We start from the raw sequence: 15,986 nt of genomic DNA on the forward strand, positions 1-15,986 counted from the left end.
TATATATATATATATATATATATATATATATATATATATATATATATATATACACTAGGTGGTGGCGGGACGCTATGCGTTCGAGATCTGCGTATCTTTTCGTTCCAGAGGGAGAAAAATATCGAGAGTACGGTTCTGCTAGGACTCGAACCCGGGTCTTTCGCTTGCCGGGCGACTGCTCTAAACTACTGAGCTACCTGACGCTTCACGCTCACGACACTCTCCTCTCCCCAGATAACGCTCAGAGATGCCGTTTGGAAGCGACATCTCTGGCGCCATCCCGAGACATCTCTGGCGCGATCCCGAGACATCTCTGGCGCGATCCCGATATATATATATATATATATATATATATATATATATATCACAATATTGATAAAATATGATAAATAATACATTCCGCCCCTCCCCCCGCACATCCTCTCCATAAAAATGAACCCTAACTTAACACACCTTGAAATATGTTAAACCATATACGCATATGCACAACCTATCCTTTATATCTTTAAACATAATTTGTCAATGAAAAACAATATAAGAATATAAATGCAAATACTGTTTACGATATTTCAATTTACACTATGTGCAAAATATATTGTAGCAGATTCTTCATAACACTTAATCAGAAGATTGATGATTAAGCAGAATCTTTTTTATTTATCATGATACATCGTTATTGTCGATAATATTTTTCATTCCTACTTATCGCTATTATCGTTACTATCATTGTTATCACAGTTACTCTTATTATCATTATGAATACGTCTATATATAATATGGACTTTTTAGATATTAATTGTCAACGTTCCTCGCACACACATCTTTTTCAAATTAAAACCTTTAGATTTGTCAAACCAATACAAATTATTTTAGAACTCGTCCGTGCTTTTCGCAGTGTTGACTGCAAATGTCTAGCGTGAATTCTTCCTCGGTACTACTTTTATCCAAAGACCGCCTTTAATCTTTATTAGCAAACTTTTTATGTCTAACTTAAGCGGTATCGATGTCTTCTCGCGAGGTAGCAGATCACAACGCGCCAGCAAGTGAAAGAACAACACTTTCGTCTTCATAAGAGCGAATCGGTTACCTATACACATTTTGGAGCCCAAACCTAACGGCAGATAAGCCCCGCTATTCATGATATTTTTCTTCTACTCGCCGAGAAACCGTTCGATCAAAGATCAAACTTCTCCGGCTCCTTGAAATATTTGGGATCATTGTGGAGCGCGTAAATGGGTAACCACACGATATCGTCTTTCTTCACGGTGTAGGGCTTCCTGCCCCGTAACGTTGGTGACAACTCGAAATCCCTCTGACACAATCTATCCGTTTTCAAGAAGGATGGGTATTTTCTAAGAGTTTCGTTCAGCATATCTAAGTATTCCATGCTGTTGGTCGCTTCATACGACAACTGGCCATTTGTGTCCTCCAGAACCTGGTCGATCTCGTTCTGGAGTCTCTTCCTCATGTCCTTGTCCACTGCAATCTCGTGCGCGGCAAAACACATCAACGTTGAGGAGCTTTTGAAGGCATCGAAGAAGAAGATAAATGCTTGGCTCATCATGTCCTCAATCGTCAATTTGCTTTCTTTCTCATCTCTATTTTCTATCATCAGTTGCATTATGTTTGGCCGAACAATACCTTGCGCGTTTCTAATCTTGATAGTGGTCTCCACAAAGTCTCGGAAGAAATTGATGATCTTCTGCTTGATGAATTTCAGTCTGACTAACCGCGCTATCCACGGCAGTTGCTTGAACATGACAGTCTTAAGCAGAGTGACGATGTTGAAAGTTGATGCCTCTCTGCCGTATATGTAAAAAAGATTTTTCAGATCTTGCACAGAATCAACGCTGACGCCGAAGGCATAGGTAGCGATCACGTCGTTGGTGTACCTCATGAAGATGTCTTTCGTTTCTATCACCCTCAGCTCCATCGGCAGTTGCGTGAGAAATTTGACGAAGTCGATGGTGTAGTCCGATATCAGCTTCAACATGTACTTCATCTTGCTGGACGTGAAGGCTGGGCTCAGCATAGCCCGCACCTCATGCTATTTGTCGCCTTGAAGAGAGAGGAGGTTTTTACCGAACAGCGAGTCTTGGTCTCCCCGGAGGAAAACGCGATGGTCCATGAATGCGTCGAAGTTCTTGACTGTGATCGACTTGACGAGCTCAATGTCGCGCAGTATTATTACAGGCTTAGTGTAGTACATACCGATATACTTGGCCTCGGTATGCACGTCGTATAATTGCTTCAGGAGCTCAGCCATTGACATCATACGCGTAATAAACGGTCCCTTGTTGCCTATCAGCGGAAGAGGTCTCACATGCAGTATATTATGCTTCTCAAATAGATTTATGTCTTGGAAGAGGAAATAATAGAGGACCAAGGTGCCGGCTATCAAAGACAAGACTATCACGTAGATTATATTGAGCAAATTGTTTGTCACTAAATTGTAGGCAGCATCGTACAACGTTAGGTAGAAGTATTTTCTCGCGTGAACTGTCGATACGAACGGAATTAATATCGTGCAGCAAGTTTGACTAATTTAATGTTTTTGTAGATTATTGTTTAACCGTCAAGAAAGAATGAAGCGGAAAGTCAAAGTAACTACAAGCCGTTGACAACCGACGGCCGACTGATACCGTTCTGAGGTATACTCGTCATATATACGTCTCACTTAAGTCATCGCTTAAGTAATATAAAAAATAAAATTAAATAAATAAAAAGTAAATAAAAAATAAAATTAGCTTACATTTTTCTAATAGTACTGGCGCTAAAATGTATTGCACAATTTCACGAGAAACGCTGTATTATTCGTCTGTAATGATATTTGCTTTGCATTATTTTTATCTTATCATTATCATCTCTATTGGCGACTCTAATTGAACAGATTGGCCGCTGACGGTAATACCGGAGAGCTCAGTGCCGTGAAAATTGCCCGGTCGGAATTCGCTGCGTGCCGAAAAGGAACTTCTTAGGCAAAGGAAGTCAGTGTATTTCGAAACGCTATAGGCCTTTTATTTTCAAGAAATCACTTTAGTTGACAGTTGTGTTGCTTTGGCTTATCCCGCGACGACACGAAATGGCCGATTCAAGTGTCGTAAAGACAGTTATTTTTATTTAATTTCAAGCCGATGATTGATCGACGGGTTTTCCTGCCCAGTCGATCCTCATCGTGAAATTGACTCTCCGCCTTTTGATCGACTTGAACAGCCTTGTTTCGAACGATAGCTTGCTCCGTTCTGAAGAGATGGAGTTTGAGAAAGGTCAGGGTCGCACCTGAAAGCGAAAGCGGTCGTGTTTTAGCGACGAGACTCATGCGAGAAAAAGCCCCACAAAGAAGCACTGATTCGATTAAATTGGTTTGATCAAGAAGCGTTGGTGTCTGGCGGAGGTCGACTGCGCATGTATTTGCTTCTTGAGGTCCGCGTTCAGAGTCGGGCTGCAGATTTAAAATTCTGAGCGAGAGAACACAACTCGCTGTTTCTCTTTTCTTTTCTTGACTTACACGTAGATAATTTCAATGATAGATCTTCAACAATCTTCTCTGATAACATAAGTAAAATTCAGTGTAATAATCGTCGAAAATTATTTCTCGTGAGAAAGTAAGACGGAATAAAATCAATAAGATAAAATCTGTTCGAAAGTCCAACAGTGAGGAGAAGAGTTTCGGACAAAAGTTGATAATTCTGGAATAACTAATAAAGTTTTATTTATATTTCTAAGCTACTATCCGTACACATAGATCTTTAATGACTTTTGGATTTATATATGTTGTACATTTATCTCAAACAAAAAGTGTCCTTTGCTATCTACACGCTAATTAAAGAAATTATATTAATTAATGTAACCGTTCTTGTACATGATAAGCTTCTTATCCTTTGCAAAAATAATATTAATTTGATCCAATAGATATTGTTTTCTGTATCGCAGAAAGAAATTTAATCGATTTTTATATCGTCTATGATCTCGGTGCACATCGTATAAAAGTGAATTATTGTTTAATTCATAAAAAATCATAAAATTAACTTACCATATGAGATCATAGCTTTTATTTTTTATAAATATTATTTTGTATAAATGTTATAAATATTACTTTGTACGATTCTCTGAATATTTTTTACATATAAATCCTCAAGACTTAGCAAGTTAACAACAATTCTCCTACAGTCTGCTCGTTTCAACCTCACAATTGACTGCAATGGTGCGATGCGGATCTTTCCTCGGCACTACTTTCAACCAAAAACCACCTTCGGCCTTCATATTGAAGCCATCCTTGGCTAATTTGAGCGGTATCGGTGTCTTCTCGCAAGGTAGCAGGTCGAAACGCGCCAGCAAGTGGAAAAGTAACACCTTCGTCTCCAACAGAGCGAATCGATTACCTATGCATATCCTGGGGCCCAAACCGAACGGCAGATAAGCTCCGGTGTTCATGGTATGTTTCTTCTGCTCGCCAAGAAACCGTTTGGGATCGAATTTCCCTGGTTCCTTGAAGTATTCAGGATCATGGTGAAGTCCATAAATCGGTATCCAGACGATTTGCCCCTTCTTCATAGTATAGGGCCTCTTTCCAGGTAACGTCGGTGGCAATTCGAAATCCTCCATGCATACTCTATCCGTTACCACGGCGACTGGATACATTCTAAGAGTCTCATTCAGCACAGCGTCCAAGTATTCCATGCCGTTGACCGCGTCATAGGGCGCTTGGCCATTCGTGTCCTCCAGGACCTGATCGATCTCGTCCTGCAATCTCTTCCTTATGTCCTCGTTCACCGCGATCTCATGCGCGGCGAAGCACATCAACGTCGAAGTGCTATCGAAACCGCCGAAGAAGAAGGTGAAGGCCTGGGTGGTCATGTCCTCAATCGTCAATTTGCCCTTACTGTCTTTCTTACCTCTACTTTCCATCATTAGTTGCAACATGTCCGGCCGAACGATACCTTTCTCGTCCCTGGTCCTGATGGTGGTCTCCACGAGGTCCTGAAAGAACATGGCGATCTTCCTAGGAATTACCTTCACTCTGAATAGCTGCGCCAATCTAGGCATGATCCTAAGTATGATGAACTTCAAGAATGCCGTGATATCGAAGACCGCTACCTGTCTGCCGTACAGGTAGAAGAGATTCTTCGGGTTCCGCATGGAGTCAACGCTGACGCCGAAGGCGCAGGTGGCAATTACGTCGTTAGTATACCTCGTAAAGATGTCTTTCGTCTCCATCATCTTTCGCTCTGCCGGCAATTCCGCTAGGAAGTTAGTGAAGTCGACTGCGCATTCCGACATTAGTTTAAACATGTTCTTCATCTTGCTGGATGTGAACGTCGGACTCAACAATGTTCTCACCACGCGCCACCTGTTACCGCGAAGGTTGAAAAGATTCTTGGCGAATAACGGCTCTTGATCCTCACGGACGAAGGTGTTGTGATTCATGAACTTGTCGAAGTGCCTGAGTGCGATGGATTTGATGAGCTCGGGGTCGCGTAGCATTATTACCGGCGAGATCATGTCGTACATGCCGGCGTACTTGGTTTCGGGATACCTGTCGTACACCATTTTCACGATGTCGCCCACCGACTTCTTACGAAAGATGGTCGCTGCCATGTTGCCGAATAACGGCAGTGGTCTCTGATGTGGTATGTCATGCTTCTTGAACAAATTTAGATCCTTGAAGAGGAAGTAGTAGAGACCCAAGGCGCCGGCTATCACTGACAAGACGATTGCGTATACCATATTGATCAAATGTTCTCTTAATGAATTTTATACAACTTATAACGTTAAATTAACTGTATATTCACGGCTATGAAGTTGTCAATATGAGCGGAATTAGAATCTACAATGTTTATGAGCGAACTTAATTAATTGTTCTTTTTTTTTACTAATCAACCATAAAAGAAAGAAATGTAACAAAATGTCAAAGTAACGGTGCGTTACCATTGACAGTCCATAGCCGACTGATTAAGAGTGGCGCAATAGCATGCGTCAAGTTATCATGATATAAGTAACCAGTGGCGTAGAGAAAAGAAAAAAGTTTCGGGGGGCTGTACTTTTTATTTTTGACAAGCAAAAAAAGATCATTCGAAAAAATTTTTCTCACACTTAACGTAACGCAGAAAATTAATTTCGGGAAGACTGCAGCTCTCTCAGCCCCCCTCTGACTACGCCACTATTTACAATACTTGAAAAAGTTCACATAGCAAAGATTAGATTGCAAAACTCTGATATTATTTGCGCAAGAAACTATAAATTACACAAGTTAATGAAACAAGCTGTTGCGTTAACTTGTGCAAGATTTTTTTATCATTATTTTGTTGACTTTAATATATGTACGGTGTTAGATGCATCTCCTAATAACTAATAACAAGACAATTTCTCGTGAAAAGACTACACGAGAATACGAAATAAAATATAACAAGGAAAAAACGCCGACTACATATTATATTAAAACAAAAACTACAAAACAAAAAGTACATGTTATCTTAATCAAAGTGTAGATGTTTTATTAATTATAATAAAAAAAGAAATAAGATCAATATAATAAACCAAGTACGTATATATAAGTACCTATTATACAAATAATTATTGTTATTAGCAGTTTTAAATAACTATAATTTTAAAATTAAGATATTTTTTGTTATTATTATCTCGTTTTTCTCAATTATATTAAATTTTCTCCAAAATAAGTACATACTTTTTTACTATTTTTCTAACTTGTAAAATTGTATTCTATTAACTTTTGTAAAGTATATGGTTTCTCCAACTTTTCTGGCAATTGAAGTAATAAAATATGATTTGACTGGATCTTTAAATTTGTAATACATTTTACTATAAAATTTTCTTCGTGTAGTAATGTATTTTTTTCTCTAATGTGGATTCGCAGACTGCGTTCCAAAAATTCACTGCCACTATTGAAACTCTACATACGTATACACGACACAAACTATAGATCTTCAGTACTGGCAGTGAATATCGGAACGCAGTAGTAATCATTAAATTTTATTGAATTTATCGATGAAATTATTTTATTTTATTTGCAAGTTTACGCTAGGCGAAAAGATACATGATCGATTTAATGTTTATTGCGCACGTAATATACGTCCATTCTGATTGATGCAATCTATACGGAAATTTTTATAATATTTTATCTACGAAAATCTTTTCTGTCTCGTCAATTAATTTCAAATTTAGATTACACGTTTACAATACGGATCGCGGACATCACAAGCGCAGATTAATATAAAACTATAAGAAAATGTACGTGAAATTGTAAACATAGCTTGATATGTACATCTAATGGTCGATCATAAATCTTTTCCTCTAACGTAAATTTATGAATCGGTGGCAATCATTATAGATACATGTTGCTTATTGCAGCATTGTCTTGTCGCTTTGTTTTGTTCGATACGTACTTGGCGTTGTGCCGCGGCGCTTGATTCACGTGAGATTCCAATTCTAAAAAGGTAAATTCTTAGAGGAAAAAAAATACTATTCTGAATTTATTAATTTTATTTTATTTATACACAGTAAAAAAACATTTTGTATTTACGTTGAAATTGAAACGTGTGAAAATATCTGTGCTAAATTTCTAATATACTCATGTATTAATTTAACATGTCGCTGTGACTATTTTACATTGTGTTCGCTATTTTTAAGCGTTAAAATAACACACAGTATTATCCAAGTGTTAGGTTTCTGTGTTAATTTTCGACATATTATTTGTGATGTTTATTTTTTACACATTTCCCTTATGTTAAATTAATATCAAAATTTTTACAGTGCCTTTAATTGTTTATTACTTGCCTTGATGACATTTGTTGATTTTGCATTGTATGTATAACAAATTGTTATACTTTTTACGTGTTATTAAAAGTTCGCTTATTAAAAAATTTTTACTATATTTATATGTTATTTTCTGTAAAAAACAAAAAACATCTTATGATTGTATTAATTTGATCTAATAGTATAGATATATACTAATAATATAGATATATTCTTCTTTATCGAAGAAAGGGATTTATTCGATTTTATAATCTGATAAATATTTTTTGTTGTCAATACTGATCATATGAAAGTCAAAGGTCATATTATATAATAAAAAATCACAAAGTTGACCTTTGTGATGAGATCATAGCTCCTTCTGAATAGTAAAACATAGTGTCGCTAGTCGCTATAAATCTATAAAAAGAATCCGTTATGATTGATAATGTTCTCCCACATCTTCCGAATACTCGTAGATTCACTGAACGACTTCGATTTCTTTTCCTATTCATACTACGGTTTAAAATTTTAGATATATTTACAAATATAAATAAATGTATACATATACATAGTGTACAAATATATAAAATATATGTAAATTATCCTCTTTTTTTCTATATATACAGAGTGTCCCAGATCACTATTCTCAAACTTTGCGAGAACGTAGAACAGGTTGAGATAAACTTAAAAGCGATATTTATATTAAATCCCCGTTTTGCGATATTCATAATAAATCTCGAGATATTAATTAAAGAAGATTAGTGAATTGTTACGCGCGATATGGTAGATAAACTATAATGACGCCGTCTATCATCGTATACTTATACATTCGGTTAAACTGAACGAAAGAGTCTTCTACCATCTTACAAATGACCATAGATTTTTATATATTAATTTATGAAAAAAAATTTATGCATTATCGCGCACAATCATGTGACAATTTTCTTTCATGAATAATTAAAAATCTACGTTTTTGCAAAAAAGATTTTTTGTACAATTTGGCTAATGTATAAGCATCGCTACTACATCTCACCTACCATATCACGTGTAATCCGACCACGATCTCTTAAATTTTCCACTGTATTGTGTGATAAATATTTCTTATAAATTTTTTCTACCGCACTTTTGGATACACTATTACTTTTGTGCTATCACACGATAACTTAATTTTTTGCAGCAGTCCTAAATAATCAAATAACGAACTTGATATGAAATTTCTTTTCTTCCAGACATTCTGCTAATTGGTCTGCCTTGTACAAAGTCTAGACTTAGACTAAACAGAAATTTTGTTTACGTTTGTAACTACTGCGTGCGAGCAATAACTAGCTTTAAGTTTGTTTAATTTTTTGCCGGAGTAATCGAGTGTTCACTTATTTGTGTCCCTCGACAATTTACTAACTTTTCCATTAATCCTTCGTATACACACTTATTTTTTCAACCTTCGCATACATACTGGGTGGTTGCCACCCATGGCAATTTTCAAACAGCTGTATCATTTAAAGTATTTATGCTAAAATTCTGATAATTTTATGGATTAACTTTAATATTTATAGAAAGTATTTACATATTTTTGGTATTAAAATTTAAGAAATTTTATATTAAAAAAAATTATTATATTTCGCAAAAAAGTGAGTTTTTGCAAAAAAAATTGTAACTTGTAATTTTTATTATTTTTAAATAAAAATTTAGCATTTTATTGTTGAAATGTTTATCTTTAAGGAAAAAATTGTCTCGTAAGTTATCACTGGAAAAAGTACATTTATTTTGAACATTAAAGTTCCATTATTTTCATTTCAGACGGCTGCCAGAAGCTAACTAACGCTTATTTTGCAGAATGGAATCAAAGTATAGTTAAGACTCCAAACTATAATTAGATAGCGACACTAGTTCTATTTATTACGGTACTTAAAAAGTACAGAGCGCTGAATTTTAGTTATGGGTGGTAACCACCCATAATGAATACAGTATGAATACAAAAGGTTAAGTATGGTTTGTGTATACAAAAGTGTAAATGTTTATTTGAGTTTTGCACTAAATATTCTACGTACCATAAGGATATATAATAAATAAAACTTAAGTATCTAGTAGTAGTATTATTTCGACTAAATTTCATTTATAACCATTTTCACTATCTGTCCACTCAATTTTGTCCGCAACTGTGTATATATATATATACAGGAAAAACGGAACGGACATTGAACAAACGGAACAACAGTCGGATCGACTGTTTTAAAAGTTTGCAGTCAGCATTTGAAACTATCAGCAAGGATTATATTAAGAACTTAATAAACAATTTTCTAATTTTGGAAACAATAACTCAAGGAAAAGGCGGACATATTAAATATTAATCTTATGTTTTATTATATATCCATTCATTTTTATCTCAATGAAATTTGCTAACTTTTTCGTTAAGTATGGCTTGTGTGTACAAAAATATAAATATTACTTTAAGTTTTTCACTAACATACATTATACATTATTTATTTATACACATATATATTAATATATATTTGTTTATTCATATATATATATATATATATATATATATATATATATATAAATTGTAAGAATTGCTCTATAAGTTATATTTTTCTATGCTTTCTATACATCTCTTTCTGTTTTTTATTTTCCATTTATATAGTCTCTTTCTGTTTTTTATTTTCCATTTATAATATTATTCACCTGATACGTGATTTCGATATTCTCTTCAGTCATATAAAGTACTTAATTAATAATTGTGCTGCTTCTGTCTTGGCACAAATTCTAGCCAGATATCGCTCTCGGATTTCAAGAGAAATCCACCTTTCTTGAGTTTCAGGGGTATTGGAGTCTTCTTGCACGTCTTCAACTCGCAGTGTGCCAGCAGATGGAACAACAAGATTTTCATCTGCAGTAAGGCGAACCTGTAGCCAATGCATATTCGAGGACCTACTCCAAACGGATAATAAGCATCGAGGTTACACTCGTTTTGCTCGCTGCTTTTGAGGAACCTTTCGGGCTTGAACTTCTCCGGTTCCGAAAAGTACTTGGGGTCATGATGAAGGCTGTAAAACGGAATCCAGATTATTATCCCCTTCTTCACGACGTACGGCTTTGCATCAGGTAACGCAGCGGGCAGCTCGAAGTCCTTCACGCACAGTCGATCTATCATCGGCGTTGGCGGATATATCCTGAGGGTCTCGTTGATCACGGCGCTCAGATACGCCATTCTGTTAATCGCCTCATAGGATGGTTGACCATTTGTATCCTGCAGAACCTGGTCGATCTCTTGCTGCAATTTCATCTGGATGTGCGGATTCATGGCAATCTCGTACGCCATGAAGGACGAGGCCGTTCGGCCGGTCTCGAAGCCGCCGAGGTAGAAGCTGAACACTTGCGAAGTCATTTCTTCGATGCTGAGCGCTTGCTTATCTCTATTTTCCATCATCAACTGAATCACGTCCGGTCGGGTAATGCCTCTCTCCTCTCTCATTCGTATAGTTTCGGCCACCATCTTAATGAAGAACGCGCGAACAGGGTCTTTGACGACCGTGATGTTCAGCAGATGCGTGAGCGTCGGTGCGTGTTGCATCAACAAGATTTTCATAAGAGAGTACATGTTGAAATCCGTCGCTATCTTACCGTACACGTAGAAATCGTTGTCCGGATGCCTTATGGAGTCCACGCTGATGCCAAACATGCACGATGCGATCACGTCGTTGGAGTACCAGCCGAAAACGTTCTTCAGCTTCATCGTACGCTTCTCAACAGGCAAGTTCGCCAGGAATTCAGAAAAATTCATCGCGCAATTGGATATCAATGGAAACATCATCTTCAGCTTACAGGATGTGAACGCGGGAGACAAGAGCTTCCTCATATTGCGCCACTTATCGCCTCGTAGCGCGATGAGGTGCTTCGCGAAGAGCGTGTCCGGGACGTTGTCGCCGAAAAAGAAGTGGTCCTCGAACGCGTCGAAGTTCTTCTTGCAGACGGACTTGACCACCTCGACGTCACGCAGCATCAGGAAACTTCCCGTGAGATGAAAGATCCCGACGTACTTGGCTTCCTGATGTATATTGTACACCGTTTGGATCATGTCAACGTAGGCCTTCGGGAATACAAATAGATCCAGGATTTCCTGCAGGATGGAAATTCGCTTGCCGTGCGGAATCCTGTGTTGTTGAAACACATTTTGTGTATATTTGAGGGAGGAGTAATAATATATGATCAGCAAGAAGACCAATATCGACAAGATTGTCGTCCAGAAGTCCATGGCGAACGTTTGATCGGGGTGTTGTTTAGTCGATTCTTTCGTTTGAAGTCAAGTCAAACAGCAACGTCGCGGAATAAAGTTCGTGTCAATAGCGAACTTTCGCGACCGCGAACAGAGTCTCGGATTGTAGTCGTTTAACCGTTATGTCCAACGTAATTGACGGCTTACCTAGCCAGAAGAAATACAATCGATCTGAATCCTTTCGCACAACTGTTCGCTTTGATGTAAAGCTGTGCGTTAAATACTCCCCATTGCTTGATATAATCAGTATCTTAATGTGTGTTACAGAGTGCCTCAGATTCCCCTCCACAATTTTCGTAGAACAGATTGAGACAAGCACACTCGTAAGATTTCATTCCAGCAAATACAATAAAATAACAGTTATATCGTTTTATTCGTAATAATAATGGAGATATTAATTAAAGAAGATTAATGAATGATCGCGCGATGGTAGATGAGATGGTAGATGTGCTTGTACATTAGGTCAAATTGAACAAAGAAGCCCTTTACTATTTTGCAAATAACCACGTAGATTTTTAGTTATTAATGAAAGAAAATTGTTACATGATTATGCGCGATAAATCTACTTTAATTTATATCTAAAACTCTATGTGATCATTTGCAAAATGGTAAAAGGTTTTTTTGTTTAATTTGACTTAATGTACAAATATAAACAGCATAATCTTCTTTAATCAATATCTCGACTATTATCGCGAATATCACAAAGCGGTGTAGGACCTTTATGTTTAATTCGTTTTATGTTTCCACAAAAATTGCGGAGGAAAGTTTGGAATATTTTGTAACCTAAATAACCTTTGATATCGTTACATATCGCGAATGAGATCTGCAAGTTTACAAAACAAATGAAGCATTCGTGGTAAAGTTATTTTTTTAACGTTTTTTTTAACAAGATAACGCCCGTCTCTCGTATGAGTTCGAATGATTTGTATGACATTTCGCGATTAATGCACACTTTCATGCTTAATTCTGATATTTCATGGAAACAAAGCATGGAAAGCACTGAGTACGTCACTGGGAAAATTCGCTTAAACGTTTCTTTGTTCATTCTTGCGTTGGATATTATTAGTTGCTATTGTTTTGAAAAACACATCAACGTGAGCAGATTGGAAACATACAACGTAAATTCCTTAAAACTTCATATTGAATGGGCGAATCCATGGCAATTACTTGCCATAATCATAAATAGACTCTCTGTAAATTAAATATATTGCTTTTAATAAGAAGAAAAGAGTTATCTATGATATCATTTTCGTCATTTAAATTGATCATTTGCTACATTGGCTGCCTTACATTTCAAGACTATTTGATTTTAATGTTTAAACGAAAAATTTTAGGCGCTACTTTATCTTTAAAATTACTTTATCGAACTTTGGACCTATTAATTTTAGCATCATTCGGTTAAATATAATAGCGCGACAGAGTACAGTCCAACTTATTTTGACCATCTGTTGATCAACTGTTGCAACATTTTCCCTCGATAAATTTTGCAATCTACCTCGTAGGGGAATTTGTTTTTCCCTCTCCTGATAATATTCCCCGAAAATACGATTTTCCTATAATACACAGAAAGCGTTGCAGAACCCTACAAACAAGAATCTAGTAAACTTTGAACGTCTGATTACAATAGGGAAATAACGGCGCTTCTTATCACGAATGAAAAAGCGAGAGGAAGTTTCATAATAGCGTGAATCCCGGACTTCGCGTCTTCAATTCACAACATGTATTATCTCAACGTAATTTTTCTGTAACGTCACGATCTTACTTATAACTCACTTGTTTAGAGCGTTAAATTATCACACTATTACAGAAAGCAAATCGAAAACTGCAACTTCGCCCGAGCGAATACTACACCGAGCAATTTTCGCCTTACTGGCGAAAATTCGCCAACGCGCCAATCGCCAACACAACTCATACTATATCGCGCGTGATCATTCGTCAATCTTCTTTAATTAATATCTTGATTATTATCGCGAATATCACAAAACGGTATAGAATATTTTATGTTCAATCCGTTCTACGTTTCCACAAAAATTGCAAAGGAAAGCCAGTCTAGGACACCTTGTGGTGAAATTTTTTGTTTTTCGACAAGATAACGCCGATCTCTCGTGTGAATTTGACTGATTTATATAACACATTTTGCATGCACACTTTCATGCTTAATTTTGATATTTTATGAAAACAAATTCTAATATTTCAAGAAAGCGCCAATTATCGGGCCATATTAGGCAGTTGATACTTCCTTTATTATGTATACTTTTTGATAACCAAAAATATCCGTGAAAATCACACGTCAAAAAGATTCAATTTGAATGAAAACAGCCCATATTTATTCATAAGTTGTTTTTGGTGAAATTTTGTCCATAAGTTGGTTTATATTTATTTATAAGTTGGTTAATATTTATTCATAAATTGGTTTTGTTAAAATTTTGGTGGCGACCCAGACGGTCACCCCCTTCGCGGACGATCCAAACAACATAAAGTGGCATTATTCGATACAGTCAGATTATGAACTTACCTTGATGGGACACACATGGAGACAGAACAAGTATGCTGCGACTCGTAATCGTACCTTTGTTGCGAACTAACTCGCCACGAGTTCGCAGGAGAGTCCATGCACTAAATTGCATTATTCGCGAGCTCGCCACGGCCTCCGACCTACTTTCGACAATCAAAGAGGGAGGTATATTATACGCAAAGAATGTTCCGCCCTCTGCGAAATCCAAAGGTTGGGAAGTAAGTCGAAATGAAGGGAACGCAATCGCGATTTGCCTGTCGCTGTCGTGCACTTTTTACGCATCGCGAATTAAACGTCTCTCTCGCTCGCTCGCTCGCTTTTGAGGAGGGAAAGGGGAGTGGAGAAAAGCGACAAATTTCCTTACGCGCGGAATATACATGCATTTCCGCGCTGAATACCTTCCATTTCCGTGAGAATCGGCAGCTATTACGGGCAGCAGTTTCTCATGTTCGCACACCGAAGCAAGAAATTATTTCTGACGGCCCGATTACGGGGACAGAGTCGCTTCGTTCGCTCGCGTGGTCGCCATGCTTCAGGGAAAAAATCGACAGTGATTTCGACAGATCTCGCTTGCGTCCCGCTAGAAAACAAGATTTCGACCGAGAGTTCGGTCCGGCCAACGCAGCAGTAAGAAAGAGCAAGAGAGCAGCATGTAAAAGGAACGAGGAGGTTACAGGGAGAAAGGATGGGAAGGGAGAAAGGGCGACAAGAAGGAAGGAAGAGTAGGAGAGAGGAAGGGAAGAACAGGAGAGGGCTGGCGGAACAAAATTCATTTGGCCAAATTAAACAGAGTTTAGCAATTTACGCTTAATCCATTTGTCGGGGATTCGTTATCCGTCCGTCCGTCCATTTGTCCGTCCGTCCGTCCGTCCGTCCGTCCGTCCGTCAGTCCGTCCGTCTGCCCTTACTTCAACCCTCTCTCTTTCTCCCGTTCCTCCTTCCCTCCCACCTTGCCATTCCACCCTCTATTCTCCTATCCTTACTTCCTGCGACCCCTATCGCACACCCTTTCCTTCTGGTCGGCTCGTTCTATGTACCTTACCGATGCCTCGATCTCTTCGCCCTTCGAAGCTACACTCGTATAAATTCAACTTGAATTTTTCCACGGCGCGGAAACTCACTGTATATCGCAAGATGTATATTTTATGGGTTGGCCGATTATAGTCAGTAATTAAACGTCCCTAACACAATGCCAAAGTGAGTGACAAATTGCAAAAATATCTTAATGTTTTATTTTTTATACGTGTGGGGATCTTGCATAAAATGCTGCTTTGTTTTATCATATTTAGCGAAAAATATAATCACGCATATATAGAAATTTTTTTGTAAAATTTTCATATATTTTGAAGCTTTTAAATTTATTTGTAAAATAGCAATGTTCTTTGAAATTTTCCTGAGCAGAACAAACACACGTTCGGTTTGCACAAGCTACAAAACTTTTGTATC

At 37.3% G+C, this 15,986-nt stretch overlaps 4 protein-coding genes across 4 annotated transcripts; all 4 read right to left on the minus strand.

The window, feature by feature from the left end:
* Positions 1–1,143: 1,143 nt before the first annotated feature.
* Positions 1,144–2,072, minus strand: LOC116849699 (cytochrome P450 9e2-like). The gene has a single exon (XM_032827101.1). It carries the CDS (start codon positions 2,030–2,032, stop codon positions 1,175–1,177), a length of 858 nt encoding a protein of 285 aa, XP_032682992.1. The 5' UTR covers positions 2,033–2,072; the 3' UTR covers positions 1,144–1,174.
* LOC116849704 (cytochrome P450 9e2-like) lies at positions 2,012–2,664 on the minus strand. Its single transcript, XM_032827111.1, has 2 exons — positions 2,612–2,664; positions 2,012–2,540 (listed from the first exon to the last, which is right to left on the minus strand). Exons 1-2 carry the CDS (start codon positions 2,662–2,664, stop codon positions 2,048–2,050), a joined length of 546 nt encoding a protein of 181 aa, XP_032683002.1. The 3' UTR covers positions 2,012–2,047.
* Positions 2,665–2,894: 230 nt separating this feature from the next.
* On the minus strand, positions 2,895–5,967 carry LOC116849698 (cytochrome P450 9e2-like). Its single transcript, XM_032827100.1, has one exon. The coding sequence runs from the start codon at positions 5,725–5,727 to the stop codon at positions 4,165–4,167; it is 1,563 nt and encodes a 520-aa protein (XP_032682991.1). The 5' UTR covers positions 5,728–5,967; the 3' UTR covers positions 2,895–4,164.
* A 4,329-nt stretch (positions 5,968–10,296) lies between these two features.
* On the minus strand, positions 10,297–12,227 carry LOC116849692 (cytochrome P450 9e2-like). Its single transcript, XM_032827087.1, has one exon. It carries the CDS (start codon positions 12,002–12,004, stop codon positions 10,481–10,483), a length of 1,524 nt encoding a protein of 507 aa, XP_032682978.1. The 5' UTR covers positions 12,005–12,227; the 3' UTR covers positions 10,297–10,480.
* Between the last annotated feature and the right edge of the window lie 3,759 nt (positions 12,228–15,986).

Source organism: Odontomachus brunneus, unplaced genomic scaffold (assembly GCF_010583005.1).
Source record: "Odontomachus brunneus isolate Ranch 3 - 2012 unplaced genomic scaffold, Obru_v1 Obru_scaffold_124, whole genome shotgun sequence".
In the NCBI taxonomy this organism is placed as follows: Eukaryota; Metazoa; Arthropoda; class Insecta; order Hymenoptera; family Formicidae; genus Odontomachus; species Odontomachus brunneus.

What these genes read in the sequence shown, in the direction of transcription:
- LOC116849704 (XM_032827111.1), bottom strand. Translation starts at nt 2,664, where the DNA reads ATGACGAGTATACCTCAGAACGGTATCAGTCGGCCGTCGGTTGTCAAC. An exon ending in CCGTCGGTTGTCAACGGCTT is followed by an intron (nt 2,541 to 2,611) that starts GTAGTTACTTTG and finishes ACATTAAATTAG; the next exon opens with TCAAACTTGCTGCACGATAT.
- LOC116849699 (XM_032827101.1), bottom strand. Translation starts at nt 2,032, where the DNA reads ATGCTGAGCCCAGCCTTCACGTCCAGCAAGATGAAGTACATGTTGAAG.
- LOC116849692 (XM_032827087.1), bottom strand. Translation starts at nt 12,004, where the DNA reads ATGGACTTCTGGACGACAATCTTGTCGATATTGGTCTTCTTGCTGATC.
- LOC116849698 (XM_032827100.1), bottom strand. Translation starts at nt 5,727, where the DNA reads ATGGTATACGCAATCGTCTTGTCAGTGATAGCCGGCGCCTTGGGTCTC.